This window comes from Sus scrofa, chromosome 12 (genome assembly GCF_054392235.1).
Source record: "Sus scrofa isolate SSC_HxYL_T2T_F1_AM1 chromosome 12, Sscrofa_HxYL_maternal_Yorkshire_Landrace_v2.0, whole genome shotgun sequence".
NCBI lineage: Eukaryota > Metazoa > Chordata > Mammalia > Artiodactyla > Suidae > Sus > Sus scrofa.
In genome coordinates, this window is record NC_139394.1 from 16,545,597 (window position 1) to 16,571,794 (window position 26,198).

Sequence of the window (26,198 nt, forward strand, 5' to 3'; positions counted from 1 at the left end):
GCCACGTGGGATCGGAGCCGCATTTGCGACCTACACCACAGCTTACAGCGACGCCAGATCCTTAACTCACTGAGTGAGGCCAGGGATTGAACCCTCAACCTCATGGTTCCTAGTCAGATTCGTTAACCACTGAGACATGACGGGAGTGCTAATGCTGACTTTTTAAAATCTGCTGGGATGTGGTTTTCTGAGAAAGTTAGATTATTGCACCCTATAGCCTCCTTTTAAACTTTGAAGGAAGACATGTAAAAAATAAATTTTGAAAAAATGATTGACTTTTTTCCTAAGGGTTTATTTATATATTTTGAAATCCAAATCATTCTATTTTGAATGGCCCATCATGTTATTATTCATGTAGAATTCTTCCTCAATCATGAAATGATCTAACTCTGCCAGGTCCACATGTATTAGTGGCTCTGTGTGGTTAGAAAATCCTTCAGCATTATTTTCACTTATTTCCTGAAATTATACAGCTTTCTCTCTCCCTCTCTCTACCTTGTGTTGCCACGTGTTGAGGGACTGAACAGATAGAGACTAGTGTTAAACTGTGAGGGGTGTTTGCTAGGGACTAAATTGGTCATCAGCTTAGAGATCCCTTGAACCTAAATGCTGGATAAGAACACAGCCAAAGTCCTATCATTTTATCACATCATTTGCGTCCATCTTAAGTTAAAAACAACAAACCAAGGTTTAGACTCACAGACATAGAGAACAGCCTTGTGGTTGCCTGCCAAGGAGGAGTGTGTAGAGAATGGGATGGACTGGGAGCTTGGGGTTAATAGATGCAAACTATTACATTTAGAATGGATAAACAATAAGGTCCTGCTGTACAGCACAGGGAACTATATCCAAACTCCTGGGATATACCATGATGGAAAATAATGTATATTAATGATGAATGATACTTGTAGAGAGCATAAGAACTACCCATATCAACATATCAAAGAACAATGTTTTAATTTCAGCTTTGTTAACTGAATGCTCATAAACTCAAGTGACATTCTCCATGTATCAGTCACTGACAAATTATATCACCATACTGCTTTGCTTGGGCATTCCTTACTCCCTGTGAAAAAGTGCATTTCTTTCATTTATATACTCAATGGTTCTTTAAACTTAACTCTCTCCAGGGTAACTACCATATCTGATAACATGCTTACCACCAACATATATATTTTGAGGCAGATCTTTAAGTTCTGTATCTGCCACTTTGATTCCCAGATTGTTCAGAACCGTGTCTAGGTGGTTGATATTAACTTTCCTACCTAAGAAAAGTAACGGTTCATAAAGAATATTTAGTGACTTCAAAAAAAAAAAAGTTCTTAAACATTTTTGATACATATACCCCATTGTGAATTGATTGAGCAGCATACCATTACTCATTATTTCAGCCAGGTTATGTGCACACTAAAGTCTATTCAATGAGTCTCTCAAAGTCTACTTACCTAAGGTTGAGAATATTTGCTCTAAAGTGAAAAAAAATAATGTTCAACAATTTTAGTACAGAGAACAAATATTTATGATCTACAAAGATGTTCAACTACAAAGTTAGAATTAAGGTCACTTACTGGTTACCAGTGGGGAGACGGAAGTGGGGGTAGATAGGGTGGGGCATTGAGTTACAAAGCACTGTGTATAAAATAAGCTACTGTTCAACACAGGGAATGTAGGCAATATTTTATAGCTATAAATGGAATATAACCTTTAAAAATTGTGAATCACTATGTCATACACCTGAAACTTATACAATATTGTACACCAACTATACCTCAATGAAAACAGAATTAAGGCCACTTCCTCTGAGACTTGTCTTAGGGACTAGCCTACACAACATTAAGCTTTCAATAATGTTCAATAAATGCTCAGGGAACTCTGGTGCTGGAGGCTAACATTCTTTACTTCCAAACAACATGTGGGTTGACCTTTGATAAATGAACTTCTAGTTTAGTTTTTCTTTTTTTGCTACTTAATAAATTCTGTGAATCACTGCTAATAATTTTTTTCTCTATACAAACTTCAAATTGGATATTTCTTTTCCTGAAAAGTTTGGTAAATCACAGGAGACTATGGGACTTTATTTCCAAAATAGAACATGAGATTCATCTGCTAAAGGTTGAAAGCTAAAAAAGTATAAATTCACAATCATCATATATGACAGATGGCAGCAGTCACAAATTCAATATCTTAATAATATGGGGATCTTATATTCATTTGCATTCTTATTATGTTTCTCATTCACCTTTAAGAGACTTTACACCTTGTAGCAATTTGTTCTTAAAGACCTTGTTGTCATTTATAAAAAAAGGGCAAAACTCAGGTCATGGAGAAATGATGTGACTATTTGCTAAAATTATTTCAGTAAAACTGGGATTTTCCTGATTTACCCTAGAAATTTCCTCCATTAAAACAGAATTTAAGAAAAAATTATAGAAAGTTTATAATATGGTGAATCTATCTAAAATTTGGCACACAGGTACCCTATAATATACACAACTTTTGTGTGTGTGTGATTCTGTCTCTCACCTTTTGTTCCCTTCTAGTTTAACATCATCTCTTCTCCTTGTTTAGTTCCCCAAATATCTACAGTAATCTAAGAGATAAGGGTAACCTCTGAAATTTCTTTCCCTTGATAGCATGATTCAATATGAAGGGGATGCTTATTCCAAAACTAAAAGGTAAACTGCATAGTTGGGAATTTCTTTCCGGAATAAATCTACTTTTAGGTTGTTTTGAGAGGAGTTTTTATTTTTTGCATCTTAGCAAATGGTAATAGTTTGAGTTAAAAAAAAAAAAAAAGCTTAAGGCAGTTCCTATTGTGGCTCAGTGGAAACGAATCTGACTAGCATCCATGAGGACTCAGGTTTGATCTCTGGCCTCGCCCAGTGGGTTAAGGATCCGGAGCTGCCATGAGCTGTGGTATAGGTTGCAGATGTGGCTCAGATCCTGTGTTGCTGTGGCTGTGGTGTAGGCCAGCAGCTACAGCTCCAATTTGACCCCTTGCCTGGAAACTTCCATATCACAGGTGCTGTCCTAAAGACAAAAAATAACTTTTTTCTTTTGCTTTTTCTAGGGCCGCATCCATGGCATGTGGAGGTTCCCAGGCCAGGGGTCTATTCAGAGCTGTAGCCACCAGCCTACACCAGAGCCACAGCAATGCAGGATCCGAGTCCCATCTGCGACCTACACCACAGCTCACGGTAACACCAGATCCTTAACCCATGAGTGGTGCCAGGGATCAAACCCGCAACCTCATGGTTCCTAGTCGGATTCGTTAATCACTGTGCCACAATGGGAACTCCTAAAGACAAAATAAAATAAAATAAAATAAAATAAAATAAAAGCTTAAAAGATCCCTTTAAGTCACATCAGTATTTGAAATGCTTACCATTGAAAGGCAGATTTTCCACCAGTTTCAAGCATTCCTTGTCTGTGAGGTCTATTTCCATGTTCTTCAGAGTAGTTTTCACATCTCTGACATCAACTTCCCCTTCTTAAAGAAGACAGACAACATTACATATATATGAATCTAAAAGTTCATCTAAATGATTCCAAATAGGGAAAATTAGTCTATGGCTATGTGGCATGAGTCAGCACAGAATGAAGAGCAAAGGTCAATGAGACCTCTCCAAGGGCACTCTGACATTCACAGCAAAGTAACTGGAACTCTTAATAAAAGAAGGCACAGTCTTGATGACGATGGCAAGGCAATTCTGAATGCAGTGAAATCAGCATTATGTATCTCTCTATTCAGTTATAACACTGTAAATGACCTATTCAAAAAATTGTATTGACTAAGGTAAGATCTATTAAAAGTCATCTTTATAAATTATATGGAGTTTTCACCAAAGTTTTACCTCACTTTTTTTTTTTTTAAACTAATATAGAGTTTGGTTCTTCTAAAAAAGAAAAGAGCAAAATAGGAGGGATCAATCAAGATGGCAGAGTAATAGGATACGGAACTCATCTCCTCCTACGAACGCATAAAAAGTATGTCTGCATGTGGAACAGTTCTCACTGAAAACTAACTGGAAACCGGCAGAAAACTCCTGTATAGCCATGGTTACAAGAACCATGTAACCAGGTAAGAAGGGACGAAAAGCGATCAGGTCAGGACCTGTACTCCTGAGAGGAAACTCAGAGGGAAAGGGAGGACACAAGGATGAAGACCCACCTTGGGGAGTGAGTAGTAAGAGCCAGAGATTGGGTGCCCCAGGCCTAGGCTCCTACCCAGGGGAGCTGGTTGGAGTACTGCTGGGACTAACCAGAGGGCTGTGGGAAGCCTGGCTCTGCTCATGAGGAGTGAGTGCACATATACTGGCTTGCCTCCTAGGCACAGTGAAGAAGGCAATTAGAGGACTGTTCCAGTGGCTGCCGGGTCTCTCACCACTACCTCAGTGTGCACCGCAGCTTGAGATGAGTGAATGCTCCAGCTCCTCATACTCCATGTTGCAGTGTGGCACAGAATCGAGGGCTGCCACAGCTGGGTAGAAAACTCGGCTGTGGGACACAGGTCACCTGGTTTCAGGGCAGTGGCCATTGTTGGTGCTTAGTTAAGAAGCAGCCCAGAAACCTGATGGAAGTTGCTCCACTAGAGCTCATTGTCCTGAAATATGTTAAGAGTCCATGGGGGCCTGCCTACCCTGTGGTGCAGATCAACAACAGGCACGGGGAGTGGAGGCTGGGGGGCAGTGATAAGCTAAGGGACACAGGGGACTTGTGCCCAAGGCTGTGTCTGAACAGACCCAGGGAAACAACTGCAGTTGTCTGCATACACTGCACATTGGAGACAAATTGGAGTTCTGTCTGTAGCTGACATGAGCTGAGAGCACATGCAGGATTCCCTAGCTTGGGCCTACCTCCAGTTGGGGCAAGGGTTTCAGGGCTGGGAGAGGGAAAAGCACATACTTAACAGGAACAGAGCCAACCCAGGTCCCACCCTCAGGGCTTCAGCTCCAGTATTTTGAGATCAGACCTCAATGCAAATAAGGTGATGAAGGCCATTGAGTAGAAAGGAGTCCTACCTCATAACCGGCTCCAGCTCTATCCATTCCATCTCCATGCACAACCCTCACCAAGGTGAGTGCTACCAGCACACCTTGAGAAAAGACTTGACTTGCATCCACATCAAGTCCAGCTCTTCCACCAAAGGCACTGGGAACATGCAGTCCATATAGGGATTCTCCTACCTGAGGACACTGATAGATAGACTATAACAGAGAGAACTGTTTCACCTAAATTCATAGAGGCAGAGAAAGTTAAGCAAAATAAAAAGACAGGAACTGATCTCAACTGAAAGAGCAAGAGAACACCCCTGAGAAAATAAATAATGAAACAGAAATAAACAATTTACCAGATAAAGAATTCAAAGCATTTGTAATAAAAATGTTAACTGAATTAGGGAAAAGAATAGATGAACACAGTGAAAATCTTAAGGAACTAGAAAATATAGAAAGACCCAATCAGAAATAAGAAGTTAAATAACTGAAATAAAAGACAGTAGAAGGGATGAGTAGTAGACTAAGTGATACAGAAGAATGCATAAGTGATCTGGAAGACAGAATAATGGAAATAATCTAATCATAACAGTAAGAAGAAAAACAAATTTCAAAAAATGGAAACAGTTTGAGAGATTTCTGGGATAATATTAAGCATACAGATTCACATTATAGGGGTACCAGCAAGAAGGAGAGAGAGAGAGGAGGGATCAAAAATGTATTTGAGGAGTTCCCGTCGTGGCTCACTGGTTAACGAATCCAACTAGGAACCATGTGGTTGCAGGTTTGATCCCTGGCCTTGCTCAGTGGGTTAACGATCCGGCGTTACCGTGAGCTGTGGTGTAGGTTGCAAATGTGGCTCGGATCCCTTGTTGTTGTGGCCAGTGGCTACAGCTCTGTAATTGGACCCCTAGCCTGGGAATCTCCATATGCTGCGGGAGCGGCCCTAGAAAAGCAAAAAAAAAAAAAAATGTATTTGAGGAGTTCCCGTTGTGGTACAGCAGAAACGAATCCGACTAGGAACCATGAGATTTTTGGTTCCATCCCTGGCCTCGCTCAGTGGGCTAAGGATCCATTGTTGCTATGAGCTGTGGTGTAGGATGGCAGTTGCAGCTCCAATTAGACCCTTAGCCTGGGAACCTCCATATGCTAGGAGTGCGGCCTTAAAAAAAAGCAAAAGCAAAGCAAAACAAAACAAAACAAAAATGCATTTGAGCAAATTATGGCTGAAAACTTCCAAAACTGGAAGAATGAAAGATATCCTGGCACAGGAAGCACAGAGGGTCCCAAATAAGAAGAATCTAAACAGACCCACACCAAGACATTATCCTAATTAAAGTGACAAAAGTTAAATATAAAGAGAGAAATCTAAAGGCAGCAAGAGGGGTCACTTGCTATCACTTTAATAAGTGGTGCTTGGACAACTGGATAGCTATTTATAAAAAACTGGGATTGGAACATTTCCTCACACCATATACAAAAAAATACTCAGAGTGGATTAAATACCTAAATTTAGGACTGAACACCAAAAAAACTGCCAGAGGAGAACATAGGCAGAATACTCTTTGACATAAATCATAACAGCTTTTTTTATCTGTTTCCTCAGGCAAGGGAAACAAAAGAAAAAATAAGCAAATGGGACATAATTAAACTTAAAAGCTTTTTCACAGCAAAGGAAACCACTGACAAGACAAAACAAACAAACAAACAACAAACTTACAGTTACCAGTGGGGACAAGTGGTGGAGGAGGGATGGACTAGAGGTTTGGGATTTGCATATGCACACTATGGTATATGAAATGACTGGGCAATGGGGACCTGCTGTTTAGCACAGGGAACTCTACCCAGTATTCTGTCATCACCTGTGTGCGAAGACGATCTAAAAAATTATGGATGTGTGTACATGTATGACTGAATCACTTTGAACAGCAGAAATTATTGCAACACTGTAAATCAACTATACTTCAATAAAACTTTAAAAATGAAAAAATAGATAAGCAACAAGGATAAACTGTACACCAAGGGAATCAGAGCCATTATTATTATTATTATTATTATTATTATTGGCTTTTTAGGGCTGTACCTGCAGCATATGGAGATTCCCAGGCTCAGGGTCCAATCGGTGCTACAGCTGTTGGCCTACATCACAGCCACAGCAACGCCAGATCCAAGCCGCGTCTGTGACCTACACCACAGCTCATGGCAATGCCGGATCCTTAACCCACTGAGTGAGACCAGGGATTGAACCCAAAACCTCATGGTTCCGAGTCGGATTTGTTTCTGCTGCTCCAGGATGGGAACTCCAGCCATTATTTTATAATAACTTTTACGGAGTATAATTTATAAAAATGCACTGTATGCCTTAAACTAATATTTTATTTTATTTTATTATTTGGCCATGCCCAAAGTATGCAGAAATTCCGGGGCCAGGGATTGAACTCAGGTCACAGTGGTGACCCAAGCCACAGCAGTGACAACACCAGATGTTTAACCCATTGAGCCACAAGGGACCTCCATTATTTTCAATCACCTGTACTTCAATTTAAAAAAAAAAGAGCAAAGTATATTAATGAAAAATATGACAGAATAACTGAATTGCTAGTAATTGGTATAACATTTAACAAATAAGGAAATAAGTGCCATAACTAGCATGGCAACCTAGTGATAATGGTAACAATGGAAAATAATATGAAAGAGTCACTTTGTTGGAGTTTCGGTTGTGGAATGGAAACGAATACCACTAGGAACCATGAGGTTGTGGGTTCAATCCCTGGCCTTGCTCAGTGGGTTAAGGATGTGATGTAGGCTGCAGATGTGGCTTGGATCTGGCATTGCTGTAGCTCTGGTGTAGGCCGGCAGCTACAGCTCTGATTTGACCCCTAGCCTGGGAACCTCCATATGCCGCGGGTGCCGCCCTAAAGAGACAAAAGACAAAAAAAAAAAAAAAAAAAAAAAGAGTCGCTTTGCTGTACAGCAGAAATTAACACAACATTGTAAATTGACTATACCTCAATAAATTTTTCAAAAGGTAATGGTAAAATATAATGACTATAAATATTAAACATCTTAGATTTATTATGCCTCGCCTACCTGTAGTAGCTTTTACTTCATCCGTCACCTCTTTCAGACCAACCTTCTCATTAGCTACAAAAAACAAAGCTCAGTGAAGCTCCATTAAAAATTCCCTACATTTTTACCTGAGACTATCTATTAAATATCTAGATCTTAAGGAATTAGGATGATCTCCATTAATACAGAGGTCTAATTTCTTAGAATCTGGGTCAGAAAAAGTGAACTCTTCCTCATGTTTTAGAAGCCATTATAAGTTGAAGATATTATTGGAGTTGGCCAGGTATTCTGGTAACTTTACTTCATGTATGAACATATAGTTGAGGAAGGGACTATTAACCTAGCCCAGTATATTCTAAGGTTGCTTTTTGTAGTAAGTAGTGCATTAATTATATTAATATATTCATAGAGGTTCATCAGAAATATAGAAGAATAAAGGAGACTTTAAATAAAGGGAGAGCTTGAGACAAGAGAAAAGTCTAGAAAGGAGAAAAGTCTATGTATGAGAAAGGACAAGTAGTTCAACGCGGTTTGAAGAGGAAAAAAATGAGAGAAGATATGAGATCAAAGAGGCAGATGGAGATAGAAGGGATCATGCATAATGATGAGAATCTTTGAATTCATTTTAGAATGAGGATTTCAGTAGACAGAAGGATGGACAGAAGAAAGGGCTGTTGACGTTTCTCTCTATAGTTTTTCATATCCCTATTATTTTTGCTTTCTTATTAATCTAGATCTATTAGATTCCCGACAGCACCCTCTGCAATTCTCGGTCTAGAGAGTGAAAGCTGATGCTTATTTTAGATTAACTGTAATGAAGATTCAAGATTTATTCTGACTTTAATATTGGGATATCCTGCAATTTTCTAACATGTATCTGACAAGCAAATCTATTTTTTAAAATGTATCAGATATAAGGCAAAGATAAAAAGATGCATAGATATCTATATAGTGCTCATCATCAACTTGTAGGTCTTCTAATAGCTTTGCAAGTTCCTCTTCTGTGAGCTCAATTCCCAATCTTTCTAGAATACTGTCCAGGTCATGTACATGAACCTTCCCCCCTTATGAAAGAAATAATGTAAAAAAAGGTGTATATGAGTAATAATATCAGTAACGTATTGACTGTGGAGATTTCAACTTAGTTAAAGTGAAACTACATTTTCCAACTATCTCTATTTCCTCATTTCTTTTTTTTCCTTTTTTTTTTTTAGGGCCACACCTGCGGCATATGGAAGTTCCCAGGCTAGGGGTCAAATCGGACCCACAGCTGCTAGCCATAAGCCATGTCTGTGACCTACACCACAGCTCATGGCAACTCCGGATCCTTAATCCACTGAGTGAGGCCAGGGATCGAACCCATATCCTCATGTATACTACTCGGGTTCGTATCCTGCTGAGCCACAATGGGAACAGCTCCAAGGTTTTTTTTTTTTTTTTTTTTTTTTTTTTTTTTTTTTTTTTTGTCTTTTTGTCTTGTTGCCATTTCTTGGGCCGCTCCCGCGGCATACGGAGGTTCCCAGGCTAGGGGTCTAATCGGAGCTGTAGCTGTCAGCCTATGCCAGAGCCACAGCAACGCAGGATCTGAGCCGCGTCTGCGACCATACACCACAGCTCATGGCAACGCCGGATTGTTAACCCACTGAGCAAGGGCAGGGATCGAACCCGCAACCTCATGGTTCCTAGTCGGATTCGTTAACCACTGCGCCACGACGGGAACTCCTCCTCCAAGGTGTTTTTAAATCTACTTTTCTACCTCCAATGTTGGGTACCCCAAAATATAGATTTAAGATCTCTCTACTGAGTTTTGATACTGATGATATGCAGTTTTTCTCTAAAATACTGGAAAAATCATTTTCCTCCTTATTTGAAGCATTTAAATAGCACTGGACTTATATTTACCTATTGATTTCCAAATGCTGGTATTCCCCAGCCTTAACAATAATCTAAATGTTTTTGGAAAGAGATGAAAGGTGACCATAAGGAGGAAAACTTTTGAAGCTCTGTTTGCTTTGGAAGACCCTTACCACAGGGAAGGAGTTAGGGTTCTTTCAGGGAACCAGACTCAAGGTGGGGCAAGTTAGGGTCAGGGAAAAATGGCCAGTTTCTGTAGTTTTTCCACATCACTGGATGACTATCTTTTATTTAGAAATTGGGATGAGGAGGCACTCAAAGGGAAGACAGAAAATATGGAGAATGACGAAAGGTGAGGAGATTTTGTTTTCCTCACAGAATATTATAGTTGGGAATGCAATAGTTTAATCAGCTGGGTCTCTCCTGAGTCACTCTATGTTACTTCAGTTTATTCTAAGTCTAGTACATCAACTTTTGATGGTATCTCTTGATATGTTAAACAAAAAGAATTTATGTCTCCTGTATAAAATAAGCAGAGCAATAATCTTCATAGATTTTACCAACTCCCATAACTGTGTAAAGTTTATTCTCTATAATGGACTCCTTGTCCTATAGCACTCCACTTTCTTGGTCAAATCCTAACTAAAACTGTGCCTTCCCCATATCACATATTAAACTTTTATTTCAGCAGATAAACTTTTATTTCAGCAAATACATCCATTTTTTTGTTTTCCTGCTTCTTGGCAACCTGTCTTGTTTAAGACAGTCTCCCTCAACCCAATATTATATTTCCTTAATTTTCCTAATTAATTAATTAGTTTATGTTTTACGTTTAGAGTTTCAATTCACACAGAGTGTTTTTCTGCTTGTATTATGATAAGGGACATTTTCCCAAAGATGTACAGATGTCCAACATGCACATGGAAAGATGCTCAATGTCTCTAATCATCTGGGAAATACAAATGAAAACCACATGGGAAGTTCCCGTTGTGGTGCAGTGGAAATTAATCCAGCTAGGAACCATGAGGTTGCAGGTTTGATCCCTGGCCTCGTTTGGTGGGTTAAGGATCCGGGGTTTCCATGAGCTGTGGTGTAGGTTGCAGATGTGGCTTGGATCTGGCATTGCTGTGGCTCTGGGAACCTCCATATGCCATGGGTAAGGCCCTAAAAAGGACAAAACAAAAATTTTATGATGTGCCTCATTCATGGAATATACATATATAATTTTAGAATAACTGGTATCTTTATTTAGTAAACCTAGAGAAAAATCTTTCCATCTGAGAGGAAAGAGTTAAAGCAAGTGGTCTATAACTCATTAACTCCCTTCTTTGAGGGGTGGCCCTCAGAGAACAGAAAAGAAAGCAGATGTTCCAGTTTAATATCCTTGTCAACTGGTATTTTAGGTAAAAAGACTGGTGAGTTTTGCTATAAGGAAGAGTCTTTATGTGTTAACTGCCCTTAGCAGTATGTCTCTGGCCGAGAATTACCTGAAGCAAATAGAACCTATGATGTATCAGGCATGGCTCCCTGGATAATGTCACAAAGGCTATACAACTTTTTGGAGATGTTTCATAGTTTAAATGTTCCTGCTGCATGGAGTGATCCTATGACCTTCACATGGAAACTTCATTTATTCCGGACCAGAATGGCATGTCCCACATTGGAAGGAAGGAACTATGGAACTGCCCTTGACACCTAAGACCTCTATTTGTTTTCTGACTGCATTTATACTTGACATTTTTTGGGGAGGGGTCTTTTTTGGGCCACATGTGCGGCACATGGAGGTTTCCAGGCTAGTGGTCAAACTGGAGCTACAGCTGCCAGCCTACACCAGAGCCACAGCAACATGGGATTCGCGTCACGTCTGCAACCTACACCACAGCTCATGGCAACGCTGGATTCTTAACCTACTGAGCAAGACCAGGGATTGAACCCGCATCCTCATGGATACTAGTTGGGTTCGTTAACCACTGAACCACGACGGGAACTCCTATTCTTGACATTTTTGGTGAAACGATATTGGGTAAGATCTCTGATTCATGTCAATCTGATTTAACAATCTGACCCTGTGTGTTAGTTTACTCTTCAAGAACATTAATTAATGTTTTATTTTGTTCTTAATAAGATTTTATAGTTTTCTTTATACAGATCCTATTTCTTGTAAAATATGTTTCATGAGTTTTGTTGAAGTTATAAATCAAATGCTTTTAAAATTTTATTTCTACTTGGTCATTGCAAGCTTAGGGAAAGCCATGTTTGCATATTTATCTTCTGTTGGACCACCTGAACCAAAATGTCTTATCTCAGACTCAATAGTTTAACATGTTTCTTTTAGTTTGTGAGTTTATTGTTTCCTAGAAACACAATCATAGCATCTGAAACTAAAGGTAATATTATCTTTCTCAATATTATTTCATCCCATTTCCTCACTGAAATCACTAAACCTTTAAGACAATGTTGACAACAGCTACAGTAGTTATCTGCGCCTTTTTTTCTAACTTTAGGGTACCCTAAGATTTCTTTTTTTTTTGATTTTATTTTATTTTATTTTTTGTCTTTTGTCTTTTTCTGTCTTTTTGTTGTTGTTGTTGCTATCTCTTGGGCCACTTCCGCGGCATATGGAGGTTCCCAGGCTAGGGGTTGAATCGGAGCTGTAGCCACTGGCCTACACCAGAGCCACAGCAACGCGGGATCCGAGCCGCGTCTGCAACCTACACCACAGCTCACGGCAACGCCGGATCGTTAACCCACTGAGCAAGGGCAGGGACCGAACCCGCAACCTCATGGTTCCTAGTCGGATTCGTTAACCACTGCGCCACGACGGGAACTCCGGGTACCCTAAGATTTTAAACTTTTATCACTAAATCTAGTTTTAGAAATTCTCAGCTGTAAGACTTAGGAAAAAAATACCCTTTGGGGACTGACAATAGCAGCTACTATTCATACCATCAACAGGTAGATTTTCTCTTAGCTGTTCAGATTCTTTGCCAGTGCGCTTGATATCCATTTCTTCTATAAGTGGTTTCAGGTTGTTGATATCAACTTTTCCTTCTTAAGAAAGACAGAAAAGGAGCATGAAAGCAACTAAATTATCTAAAACATGAAAAACACATTTATGTCTTTAAATGTCTTTAATGAGTATTATAATAAAAGATACAACAAAAATACAATTTGCATTTTTATATTGTTATTGCCATTTCTGACAAGATTATAATTTCTATTTGACTTTCCAAGAGTATACAGAAAGTCACTAGGTATAGGGAAATGGAACATATTTCCTTAAAACCTATATCGACAGTCTCACAGTGACAGTCTCACAAAGGTTACTGAGCTTCTGATCCTGGAGACTCCTTATTTATTACTTCCAGTAGTCCTAATTCACAGTGAAAAGTATCTATTTTTCAGGTTATATGTGTGTGAATGTGTTTGTGGAAAGGTATGAAGTGAGATGGAAGAGGATACAATATAGAATGCTATGGGTTAAATATTAGATGATAAAGGGCATTATTCATTCAAAATCATTCAAAAGCAAAAAACTTTTGAACGATTTTGACTCTGCTAAATTTTAAGCACCATACTAGACATCAAGAAGAAATATAGTAGATGCTGAAAAGTATCTGCATTCAAGTATCTCAGTCTATCATGGCGAGATGGATACATGAACAGATACTTATTACCAAAGAAAAGGAGATTTTTTTCTCAGTAAATAGGTGACCTTCCTGTTACCACCACCGAAAGTTGTTCATATATAATACAGGCATTCAGACACTTCAATGTGACTGCAGAGCAAAATGAGAGGCAGAGTAATTAAAAAAAAAAAAAAGAAAGGGGGGGGAATGTAATTGTAATGTATACATGTAAGGATAACTTGATCCCCTTGCTGTACAGTGGGAAAAAATAAATAAATAAATTAAATTAAAAAAAAAAAAAAAAAAGGCTGGAAACCAAGACCCGATACCAGAGAACCTTCTCGATTCCATTCTTGGACTAGAGAAATTGGATTTTTTGTGGTCAATGGCAAGCCACTGAAGACATTTAAACAGGGAAACAATATTGTATATTTATATTTTAGGTACAGCATTCTAATGCCTCCGGAAGAGAAGGATTTAAAAGGAGATAACCTGTTGCTAGAGACAAGTAGATCTGACAGTTAATGGGTACTAGCAGAGGAGAGTAAGGAGTGAAGGACAGTAAAAAACATTCTAGATTTCTATGTTCTACTTGTTTGAATGTGACCCACTGAGATAGAAACCAATGTATGAAAAGAAATTATGTTTTAGAATGCTTAAGGAAGAATATAAATAGGAGTTTTGGATATACTGATCTATATTCAAGGGAGAATCCTAAACTAGAGATCTGGAGGTCTTCAGCACAGACATAATAGCTGGAAATATTCCCCTGGCAAAATGTGTACCAATGAAATGAGTAATGGTCATTTAAGAAGAGTAGTGGTTGAGGAATGATTATTTAGTAAGGATGTTACCTATTCCAAATATTTCATCCTGGCCCATAAGCATTTCCTAATTTGAGTGGTCTTGATTATTTTTGGAGCAATGCTAAGAATACAGATGGGAAGAAGTTAATGACTATGGACTTCGGAAACAGAGAGAGATACCCCATATTTTTTCATTGTTTAGTCCTTCATTTATAAAAATTAAGAGATAGATTCTGTGGCAAAATACCCCTAGCTAGCTATCTACCAATACTCTTACTTCCTTCCATAATTCAGAATTATAGATGGAAGCAGATGCCCAGCTAGATACAACATTTCCGCCAACCTACCTCCCTTGCATTTAGATGTAGCCATGTAGCCCATTCTCATCAAAGGAATGGTTGTGGAAATGATGTGTGTCACATCTCCTTCACGTTCTCTTCCCCATTCCATTAACTGGCTACAAAAGGCTATCCAAGGTTATCCAAGATGGTAGGAACTTGGATCCCAACCTCACTGAATGGAGAAAAGCCACTGCTTACTAGCCAAAAATATTCCCGTCTTGGGCTTTTGTGGGAGAAATAAATAAGCATGACATATTTTGAGGTTTATTTTTCAATAAAAATTTAGCTTATGCTAAATAACACATGTCCTATTCTTAAATTAGGACTGGCTTATCCATATCTTTGGCGAAATGCTTTTTTTTTATTATACCAAATATCACTAGTTAATATATATTCTCTTACGCAAGCCCATAAATGTGAATTCTGTTCTAAGACTAATTGTTATCTACAATGCTCACCATGAAGTAGAAGACTTTCTGTCAGATCTTCATGTACCTTTTCTGTGAGTTCAGTCCCCAGGTTTTCCAGAACATTGTTTATGTTATTGATTTTAACTATTCCTCCTCAGGAAGCAAACAGGAAAGAATCATGAAGAAAAAACACAAATGATTTCAAAAGATTTATATATATATATTTTATATTATGTGCATTTTATTTATTTATTTATTTTGGTCTTTTTGCCATTTCTTGGGCCGCTCCTGCGGCATATGGAGGTTCCCAGGCTAGGGGTCGAATCAGAGCTGTAGCTGCCGGCCTAGGCCAGAGCCACAGTAACGCAGGATCTGAGCCGCGTCTGCGCCCTACACCACAGTTCACGGCAACGCTGGATCGTTAACCCACTGAGCAAGGGCAGGGACCGAATCCGCAACCTCATGGTTCCTAGTCGGATTCGTTAACCACTGCGCCACGACGGGAACTCCCTTATGTGCAATTTAATATGATAAAAATAAAGATAAATGTTCAACTTATTTGTATTAGTGAATGGGCACACAAATCACCTAAAATGATGTCAGGAACAACTTAGATAAAAATATTCTGAGATCGAAGCATTACTTGCGGTGGGGAAGGGCAGTGACAGTGTGTTTATTTTTTGCAGTATTGAGTAATAATCATCTGTTAAAAGAGGGGACAAAAGAATGCCAATGGAGGGATTGTCCCCATGGGAACTATGAGGAGAATACTGTGCAAGTTTGTTCCTGAAACAAAATCAAAGCATCAGCTGAGAGTGGTAGTTCAAGCTTCAGATCATCAGCGTTTTGCTTCTGCAAAATCTAAAAAGTGTATTAAAGAAGTTCCCATCGTGCCTCAGTGGAAATGATTCTGACTAGTATCCATGAGGACGCAGGTTCAATCCCTGGCCTTGCTCAGTGGGTTAAGGATTCAGCATTGCCATGAGCTGTGGTGTAGGTTGCAGACGTGGCTTGGATCTGGATCAAAAGATTTATATATATATATTTTATATTATGTGCATTTTATTTATTTATTTATTGTGGTCTTTTTGACCACAATAAATAAATAAATTTTGACCACAGCGTTGCTGTGGCTGTGGCGTAGGCCAGAGGCTATAGCTCCGATTAGACACCTAGCCTGGGAACTTCCATATGTTGCAGGTGTGGCCCTAAAAAAGACTCCCCCCAAAAATAAAAAAAGCATATTAAATATCATAAAGATTATAAAAATGGATGTAATTGCTCTAAGGGAAGAATGTCACTGACAACACAAAACCTTGCAAAGATTGTTGCTGACTGCCATTATTCTGGAATGTCAGAGGCTATCACTTGCAAGAGATTTCTCTCATCAAATATTAAGCTAGTAAAAGCTGTAATCCTTTCTCTTTCCCTTTCTACTCTCTTTTTGTCTCTTGTTCTAAAAGCTGATAGGAAGAGGAAGAATTTAAAAAGCATCTTGGCCATGATTGCATGTTTTTTCTTTTTTTTCCAACATTAAAAAAACTTAACTGGCCTTTGGGAAAGAATATATTATAGAAAATAATTTGACCCATGCAATAAGATTACATTAATAATCACTCCAAAAGCCTCTGTATAAAGGTTGTTATTGAGCAAATCCCCAGAAAACTATCTAATGTTCTTTACATTATTTGCCTTATCAATTAGATTTCAAATGATTCTTTGGGGATGCTATTAGAGATATTCAAGATAGAATGAACTCCTTGCAATCATATGAGGGGTAATTATATCACATTACATTCACTGTGTAATGAAATAAGGAATCTAAATATAGGAATGTAGATATGATTCAAAAATCCAGTGGTATAGATGTGTGTTGATACTTAGCAGACTTTTCTGCTAATCATGCTCCTTAAATACCTTTCATAGACTTTACACCATCTGACAGTCTGTTCAGATATACCTTTCCAGTAGCTATTTATCCAGTAGCTATATATAAACAGGTACAATTTATATCAGAAGGAAAAGAATGCAGTCACAAGTCTGGCAGTGTCTGGCCATACTGGGCAACTGCACAATTCCAGTAAGAGATTTTTAAAATTCTTTTCATGATAAATCTGTTCCACATTCCCATCAAATAAAAATTATTTTAGGAAAAAGAAAATTGTCTTTGTGACAAAAATGTACACACTGTTTGGCAGCTGCAAAGACTGCAAGGGAGCCTCTACTATGCAGAAAACAATCATTACTTCTTTGTGTCCCTTTTCCTTCTCCTTTCTCCTCCTTTTACTAGTCTTTCACTTCTCTCAGTTTCCTTCCCTTTACCTTCATATCATCTGAGCCTCTCAGTAGCCGGAATGGGTAATTACAATTTGCATCAGCTCTGATGGCAGAATTTATGGTTGAAGAGCTTGGTGACTCTCAGATAAATCAGTGAATTTACTTTTCCTAATCATTTTCAGCACTTTTTAGAAGAAATACAGAAACAGAATTTTAGAATTGCTTAAACAACCCTCAAAACCCAGCACCCTGGAAAAGCTCCTATGGCATCTATAGGGCTCACCATCTGTTGGTATTGTTTGCTGCAGCTTCACAAGTTCACTTTCAGTGAGCTCAACCCCCATGTTTCCCAGAACTTTTAGAAGATCATTGGTATCAATTTTTTCTCCTTTCAAAAGATAAGAACATTAGTGCTTGACAGTTTAGGGGACCGTATATTCATTCCAAATAATGAAAAAATTGTCAACTGTGCTGTATCATCTTCAGCTTGAAGTAGTAAGTGGGTATAAGTCTCTTAGTGACGGATTTGTTTTCATCTAATGCAGCAGAGAAGTAAGTTTGCTTTTAAGATTACCCAGAAAATTAGAAAAGGGGAAATTTTAAATTCTGGCATGAAAAATTAGTATTTGAAGGGAGCTTTTAAATTCTCTTCATAAAGACACTAGTATTTTGATTCCTTCCTTATTAAAGCTTTAACTTGTTATTTGCTATTCCTATAAAGAGGCATTTGAACTTGTTGAAGTAAATCATATTATTGATTTATTAGAAATATTTCCTCTAAATTGCTTACCAAAATACAGAATTTTAATCATATTGTTAAATTTAAAAAAGAAGTAAGGTCAAATAAGACTATAGGAGGAAATATTTCACTGGAAAGTAAAATGAGACAAAATATGCCAATTTGGGTAAATTGAGAAAATATTTAAAAACTTAATAGAATTTTATAGTAACTTGCTACTCACCTTTAAAAGCTTTCAATGAATCCATTAACTTTTTCATTTCAATCTTCTGATCAACTGTTAAAGAAATAAGTCAAATATAGACATAACACTGATACTAATTAAAATTCAGAATAAAAAAGGAATTGATATGCTCTCTACCATTTTACCCTATATTTATCCCCATCATGAGGCAGAAGTTCTAGAATATTACTAGAGCTTTGATTCATTGTGAAATATCAAATTAGATCTCCAGAAGGTCAAGGTGAGATACAAAATTGTCATCTTTTCCAAGAGGGTCTGCTTCACGGCACCTATGCCTTAGAAAACTCTACTGTTTTCATCAAGCACAAGGAAAAGGATTTACAACTTGTATGTACTACATATTAAAGCTTCAGTTTGAATTTTAGAAATTATATCCTACATAATGAGTTGATAATTAGTAGTTCTGGTCTTTACTCAGATAAAGTTTCCTGCTCCTTTGTTCTGTGTAAGTGAATCAATCCTTATTCCAGTGATTAACATGAGATATTTTGTAAGGTAGTTCAATATCTCTATTTGTAAAAATCAATTAAAAATACATTAAAATGAAATGTTACAGAGGCAGCATTAACTCAGAAATCAAGGATATTATAGAATCTCAGATATATTTCTTTATTAGGTAAAAAGCAACTAAAAATGTTCTCTCTAATAAATATTATTTATTTTTGCATAATTGCAGATGACAGACATTTAACTAGAAGTTTCAAGTTATTGAGAAACACAATAACAATAACAGAGATTATGACAAAATACAAAAGCATTCCCAATAATTTAATATTTTTACTGATAACCTATGAATAACAGAAAGTGGCCAGAAGAAAGTATCAATTGTCCACAGTGTTACTAAATCTAAGCAGAGAAGAATTTTTGTTCTTTTTCTCCTCTATCTAAAAACTCAAGTAAGCCATTACTAATTTTTTAGTAGACTTAATTTTTTTTAGTTTGAATAATGATTTTTGTTTCCATTATAGCTGGTTTACAGTGTTCTGTCAATTTTCTACTATACAGCATGGTGACCCAGTTACACATACATGTATACATTCTATTTTCTCACATTATCATGCTCCATCATAAGTGACTAGACATAGTTCCCAGTGCTACACAGCACAGCAGACTTATTAAACTGATGTGAATATAATTCATGTACTATGGTGAATTTAAAAATGTACAATTAGATTTTTCTTTTGTATATACACAGAGACCCGAGCAACCACCACCACAATCTAACACTACGATATTTTGGCCACCCCAAACCTCCTATCTTTTAACTTACAGTCACCATCTCCCTTTACTATCCACACACAGTCCTGGGAAATATTGCCTATTCGCTGTATCTACAGATTTGCCAAATCTGGACATCTCATATAAATCGAATTATACAATACGTGGCTTTTTTCACTTAGCATAATATTTTCATTGATCCATGATGTTTTAGCCCTAATTCAATTTTAACTGATTTCAGAGTTTATTTCTAGGTCATAAAGGGATAAACATAAGAATACAATGCTTGAATCATGGATTCTGGCTTAGGAACATGGGATTTTACGCAAACAGGGAAGCATTTCATACACAATGACCTGAATGTTTGATGGCCCAGGGCTCTGAGAAAGGGAATGTGCCTTATCACACACTATGAAATGTGTCCCTCATGTCAATACTCTCCTTTGATTTACTCTTTTCTACATTTTCTGCACTAACCTCTTTCCAGACTGTTTTTTGGTGCAATTTTGCCCCCAACTGCTTGTTTTTTCCCTCACTTTTTATAGTCCTAATGACGATCCTGTGTACATTTTCATGATTCCTTTATATCCAAAGTTAAAGGAGTTGCTGACATATGTTAATAAAATGAGAAAGAACATCTTCCTATTTTATTTTTGAGTTCACTTCTAAACTTCTATAAATGCCTTCTTAATGGCAAGTAAACTTTTTTCAGAAGTGATTTTATAGATGAGCAACCATATATGTATCTCAGATTATCTTCAACAGTGCAAAAAATGTAAAGGCTTACCATCAACAGGGAGGTTCTTTATCAAGTCTTTACTTTCCATTCCTGTAAGTTTCATTCCCATGTTTTGCAAAATAGGATCCAATTTATTGACATCAACAACCTCTCCTTGGAAAAAAGAGAAGAATATAAGCAAAACTGAAAAAACTTAGAATGGGACAAAAGCATTGAATGACTATGTATTACAGATATTGGCTCACAATGAAGTATGTTTAGTTGTACAAAGAGTGTCAGTAATGAAGGTGGAGTGAGAATTTCTTCCCTTGGAGCTCCTGCTATGGTGCACTGGGATTGGAGGCGTCTTGGGAGTGCTGGGACATGGTTTCAATCCCCAGCCCAGCACAGCGGGTTAAGGATCCCGTGTTGCCACAATTTAGGTCTCAAATGCACCTTGGATCTGACCCCTGGCCCAGGAGCTCCATATGCCGTGGGGTAGCCAAAAATGAAAAAAAAATTTTTTTTTTCTTCCCTTGAGCTTTTTTTGGGGGAATAGTTTATATAGTTAGCTTTTAAAGATTATGGGACACCATTCTAGACCATTTACAGAAACAGAGAAAATAAAAATCACATACTGCTGCCAACAGGAAGATGTTATTCTTGTTTCCTGAACAAACAGATGGTCTCCTGTGATTTCTGATAAGAAATATATGTTTGGTCTTCATCTCTGTTCCTGGCATATAGTTCCTAAAACCATTGCAATTTCCTAAGTGATGAAAGTGATGGGAGCATCTTTTTTGTTACAATATTTGGTCTTTTGTCCTCAGTTCCTAAAATAGCTTCAGATCAATAAAAGTGAAAGGAATGTTCTTTTTAAAGTATTTTTTTTTCAATTCATTTTTTATTATAGTTGATTTATAATTTTGTGCCAATTTCTGCTGTACAGAAAAGTGACCCAGTCATATATATATGTAATCCACAATCCCAGTTCTCGGGCATATATCCGAACAATATTTGTTTTCAGAATATTTTTGGATCTCCTAATATTTAATAACTTTCAGGCTTTATTGTGCTAAACAGGATAAGCAATGAAAAATAAAAATGCAGTATAAAACTGTCAAACTAAGAAAGGGAAGAAGCAGAATGAGGAAAAAGATACATACACCCCTATGTTCATTACAGCACTATTCATAATAGCCAAGACATGGCTCTGTACCAAATTCTCAGCTCTGGTCCAGCAGCATTTGTCAGATAAGAGTTTGTGGGGACGATCTTTCTTTCTTTTTTTTAGTTTATTTATTTATTTATTTATGCTTTTTAGAGCCGCACCCACGGCATATGGAGGTTCCCAGGCTAGGGGTCCAATTGGAGCTCAGCTACTGGCCTAAGCCACAGCAACACAGGATCCGAGCTACATCTGCAACCTACACCACAGTTCATGGCAATACCGGATCCTTAACCCACTGAGCGAGGCCACGGATGGAACCTGCAACCTCATGGTTGCTAGTCGGATTTGTTTCTGCTGCACCACAACAGGAACTCCAGGACCACCTTTCTTATCTCTCTACCTTTTCCTAAAATACCTGTCTCTAGTTCCTTCGACTATCACATCTATATTTGAATTTCTGATCACATAAATTGCATAAATTGATAATCGTTTCTTATATTAACACTACACTTTCTTTCTTTCTTTTTTTTTTTTTAGGCCACACTTGTGGCACATGGAAGTTCCTAGGGTTGAATCAGAGCTGCAGCTGCACGCCTATGCTGCAGCCACTCCCACGCTGGATCCAAGCCACATCTGTGACCTATGCCACAGCTTGCAGCAACTCCAGATGGATCCTTAGCCCACTGAGCAAGGCCAGAGATTGAACTCACATCCTCATGGATACCATGTCAGGCTCTTAACCAGCTGAACCACAATAGGAACTCCACTACACTTGTTTATAAAAATAGATAAGTATTTCTCTCTAACCTCAAAAGGATAGATATTTTAATAGTCCCCAAACTGAAAGGACTGTGTTAAGACAATAACTAGTCACAAAGAGGATTCAACCATTCACTGAAGGCAAACAGGTTAATCAAAATTCTATAGTGAACAGCTGAATGTACAGATTTGCTTTCCTGTGTCCTAGGGCCTCATGAAGGCTTTGTGTATAACACTATTAATTATACAAAAGGCAATGAATCATTAAAAATTAATAAACTAATCCATTATGCCAAGGACTAATTACTTAATTAGGTAATTAATCTGTGTATTATAATAGAGTGAAGATTATAACTTTAAAAGCATAAGCAAAATCTCACTACTTTTTTGGGGGTAAAATTCATATAACATAAAATTAACCATTTTAAAGTGAACAATTTAGTGGCATTTAGTATATATTCACAATGTTGTACAATCATCACTTTTTGGGGGGTCTTTTTAGGGCCGCACCCATGGCATATGGAAATTCTCAGGCTAGGGGTGGAATTGGAGCTATAGCTGCCTGCCTATGCCACAGCCACAGCAACGTGGGATCCAAGCCATGTCTGTGAACTACAGGGCAGCTCACAGCAATGCCAGATCCCCCACCCACTGGATGCTAGTCGGGTTCGTTACAGTTGAGCCATGATGGGAACTCCCAACAACTATCACTTCTAGTTCCAAAACATTTTCATCATGCTCAAAGGAGAACCCATACCCATTAATCAGTCATCCCCTACTTCCTGCCTCCACCCAGCCCCTGGTGACCACTAATCTACTTTCTGTCTCTATGAATTTAACTACTATCTTCCTACATAATAAACTCTTCTTTAAAAATTCTCTGAAAATTGTTATCCTTTTCTTTACAATTTGTGTGTATGATTAGATACTTTGGGTTATAAATATGGATTCTCCAGCAAGATGTATGGAGGCAATAGAGTATAAAATATTATGAATAATAAGTAATAAGTAAATAAGTTATTTATATATAGGAAGGTAGACAGGACTCATAATCTAAGTGATAAATGTGAATCTTGATTTCAGATGTTTCTGCCTTTCTTACCAGACTTTCAACTTACCCTTGATAGATTCCGCACCATCCAAGATTTTATCTTGAAGTGCATTTCTGGCAGCTATAGGAAAAGGAACAATTCATGTCAGAAGAGAAATGGTATGAACATTCACTCAATTGTTCTATTACTTCAGTAAGACAACTACTTGTAATTGGGTGGGGAATGTGTTCTATCTCACTATTAAGTTTAAAATGGGGTTGTAGAAAGGAAAATTTTCTCAGTGTATCAAATATATGCATTTTTTGGCAACTAGGAGACAGCTGAGGGGAACATTATAAGCAGGGAAACGATCACTTTCTTTTGACTTCTCCCTTTTTTTAAAAAAAAACTTTTATTGGAATATTGTTGACTTACAAAGTTGTGTGAATTTCATGCATACAGCAAGGTAAATCAGTCACACATATATTCCTTTCTAGATTCTTTCCCATATACATTATTATACAGTATTGAGCAAATTTCCCTATTCTATACAGTAGATCCTTGTTCCCTTTTTTTCTTTTAAAAGTCCCCCACGGTATTCTTCCCCTTTTCCTTAGGATTTAGGCTAATGACTTGTTTCAATGGGTAGTATAAAGATATTTTCCTATTTTCTGATGGCAAGGTTTTGGCTGAAGGGCTTAGCAAACTGCAGACTAAATCTAAATGATAGTATCCTTTTCTAATCATGTTCAGTAATTTCCAAAAGAGTTTAAACAGATACAAGTTTTAAACTTCTCATACAAAGCCACAAAATCAAGGTCCCTAGAAGGCCTTAGTAAAGCTGAATAGCTCACCATCAATTGGCAGAGTTTCCTGCAGCTTTATGAGTTCCTCATCTGTGAGCTCGATCCCCATGCGTCCCAGAACTTTCTTCAAGTCACTGACATGAATCTTTTTTCCTTTGAAAATATAAGAACATCAATGTCTGGGAGTAATCATTCCATAAAATAGTAAAAAAAAAATTCATTCTTGCCTATAATGCATCTTCCCCATTTGAGGAAATGTAACAGCAAAATGAAACATATTTAACTATGTAGAATTATAGCAAATCATAAAATAGAATATAATCCCCTAATATTAATAAAAGGAAGGTCTCTTATTTCTGGAAACAATTCTGCCCTACAGAGAACATATTTGTTTTCATAATTGACCAGAGAATTAGGATAACAGATGGGAAATTTAGGAGTTTCTCTGTGGTGCAGCAGGTGAAGGATCCAATGCTGTCACTACAGCGGCTCAGATGGCTGCTGTGGCATGGGTTTGGTCCCTGACTGGGGAACTTCCACATGTTGCAAGTGTGACCAAAAAAAAAAGATAACATATGAGAAATCTATATGTTATGCTATCATTTATTGTATTTATTATCTTTGGCCTAAATAATTCTCTTCATAATGGCAATAATTTGCTCCTATCAAAGCTTTATATTTACATTATTTTTACATTTTTCATGGTTGATCGATAATTAAGTGAACCTTGTTATTTATGTTATTCAAATTTTGATACCAACATACGTGATTTTAATTTTGTGTTTGTTTGATTTTAGGGCCGCACCTGTGGCATATGGAGATTCCCAGGTTAGGGGTGGAATTGGAGCTACAGCTGTTGGCCTATGCCACAGTCACAGCAATGCGGGATCTGAGCCATGATTAATTTTTGCCTATTTGGTTTACAAATTAGTTTAGCCCTAATTCAGAATTTTACTAAAATTTAGAGTTTGTCTCTAGCCCATCAAGGGAGATTAGAAGTCTGAGAACATAGTCCTTGGACCAGAGTGTCTGGCTCAGGAATGAGAGGATGTAAGCAGAGCATAACTGGGTGGCTGGGCACTTAGGCATACCTCACATTCAGGCCCAAATGCTTCATGGTTCTTTCCCTTCTGGGGTATCTGGAGGACTCTGCCATGCTCATCTGGTGTAGGAAATAGATCCTACCCTTCTCATTCCTCCCTTATTTTGCAATCCTTAAATGTCCTTGGAAATGATGGTGAGATGCGGATAGAACTAATTTTTTAAAAATAATTTTCCACTTTTGGCTATGTTCTCTTTTCTGTTTTTTTCTAAATTACATGTGTTCAAGTTCCTTCTCTTCTATGTACACCACTTTCTTCCTCTGAGAGCGCTTTCTGTTATTCTATCCAAGTCTAATAGCAGCCCTGGCCATATTTTCAACTGAAATAGAATCACTGAAAATATCAAGGGACAAATATGTTTGGTTTTGGCCTGAGTAATCTTTAATGTTGTCTGTCTCAATGCCAAATAAGAGATTTAAAAAAAAAATAGAAGCCCCTGGAGTTCCCGTCATGGCTCAGGGGAAACAAATCCAACTAGGAACCATGAGGTTGTGGGTTCGATCCCTGGCCTTGCTCAATGGGTTAAGGATCTGGCGTTGCCATGAGCTGTGGTGTAGGTCGCAGACGCGGCTCAGATCCCGCGTTGCTGTGGCTCTGGTGCATATGCCGGCAGCTACAACTCCGATTCGACCCCTAGCCTGGGAACCTCCATATGTCGCAGGTGCGGCCCTAAAAAGCAAAAAAAAAAAAAAAAAAAAAAAAAAAAAAAAAAAAAAATTAGAAGCCCATTCTTCAGATGTCCTGAGCAATTCAAATATATCTTAAATACTCACCATCAATTGGTAAATTGTGTGTCAGATCATTCATTTCTTTTTCCGTAAGTTTTATCCCTATGTTTTGCAAAACAGAGCCCACTTTATTGACATCAACAACCCCACCTTGTGAAAAACAAAAGAATATGAGAAAAACATATTGACTCTAAAATGTGGCTATTGATATTATTTACTGTGCATTATGATTATCCATCTTCTGAGGAAGACCAAGATTTGGTAAGGTCTGTTTGTATATATTAAGGGGGTAAAACAAGAG

The 26,198-nt window shown here is 37.7% G+C and overlaps 1 protein-coding gene and 1 long non-coding RNA gene across 4 annotated transcripts in view; one reads left to right on the top strand and one right to left on the bottom strand.

Moving 5' to 3' along the window:
• The window catches only part of LOC146398066 (uncharacterized), a 1,038,644-nt gene that overhangs the window by 914,666 nt on the left and 97,780 nt on the right, over positions 1 to 26,198 (top strand). The gene's annotated exons all lie outside the window — the stretch shown is intronic.
• The window catches only part of EFCAB3 (EF-hand calcium binding domain 3), a 371,875-nt gene that overhangs the window by 171,677 nt on the left and 174,000 nt on the right, over positions 1 to 26,198 (bottom strand). For 2 of the 3 annotated variants that reach the window (XM_084984065.1, XM_084984066.1), the window contains exons 4-12: positions 25,943 to 26,047; positions 24,115 to 24,219; positions 23,348 to 23,401; positions 20,369 to 20,473; positions 18,343 to 18,396; positions 17,664 to 17,768; positions 15,152 to 15,256; positions 12,864 to 12,968; positions 3,386 to 3,490 (exon numbers count right to left, since the gene is read on the bottom strand). In XM_084984065.1, the coding sequence (XP_084840191.1) occupies positions 3,386 to 3,490; positions 12,864 to 12,968; positions 15,152 to 15,256; positions 17,664 to 17,768; positions 18,343 to 18,396; positions 20,369 to 20,473; positions 23,348 to 23,401; positions 24,115 to 24,219; positions 25,943 to 26,047 (843 nt within the window). The remainder of the gene's footprint in view (positions 1 to 3,385; positions 3,491 to 12,863; positions 12,969 to 15,151; positions 15,257 to 17,663; positions 17,769 to 18,342; positions 18,397 to 20,368; positions 20,474 to 23,347; positions 23,402 to 24,114; positions 24,220 to 25,942; positions 26,048 to 26,198) is intronic. The other variant, XM_084984064.1, reaches the window with a different exon arrangement.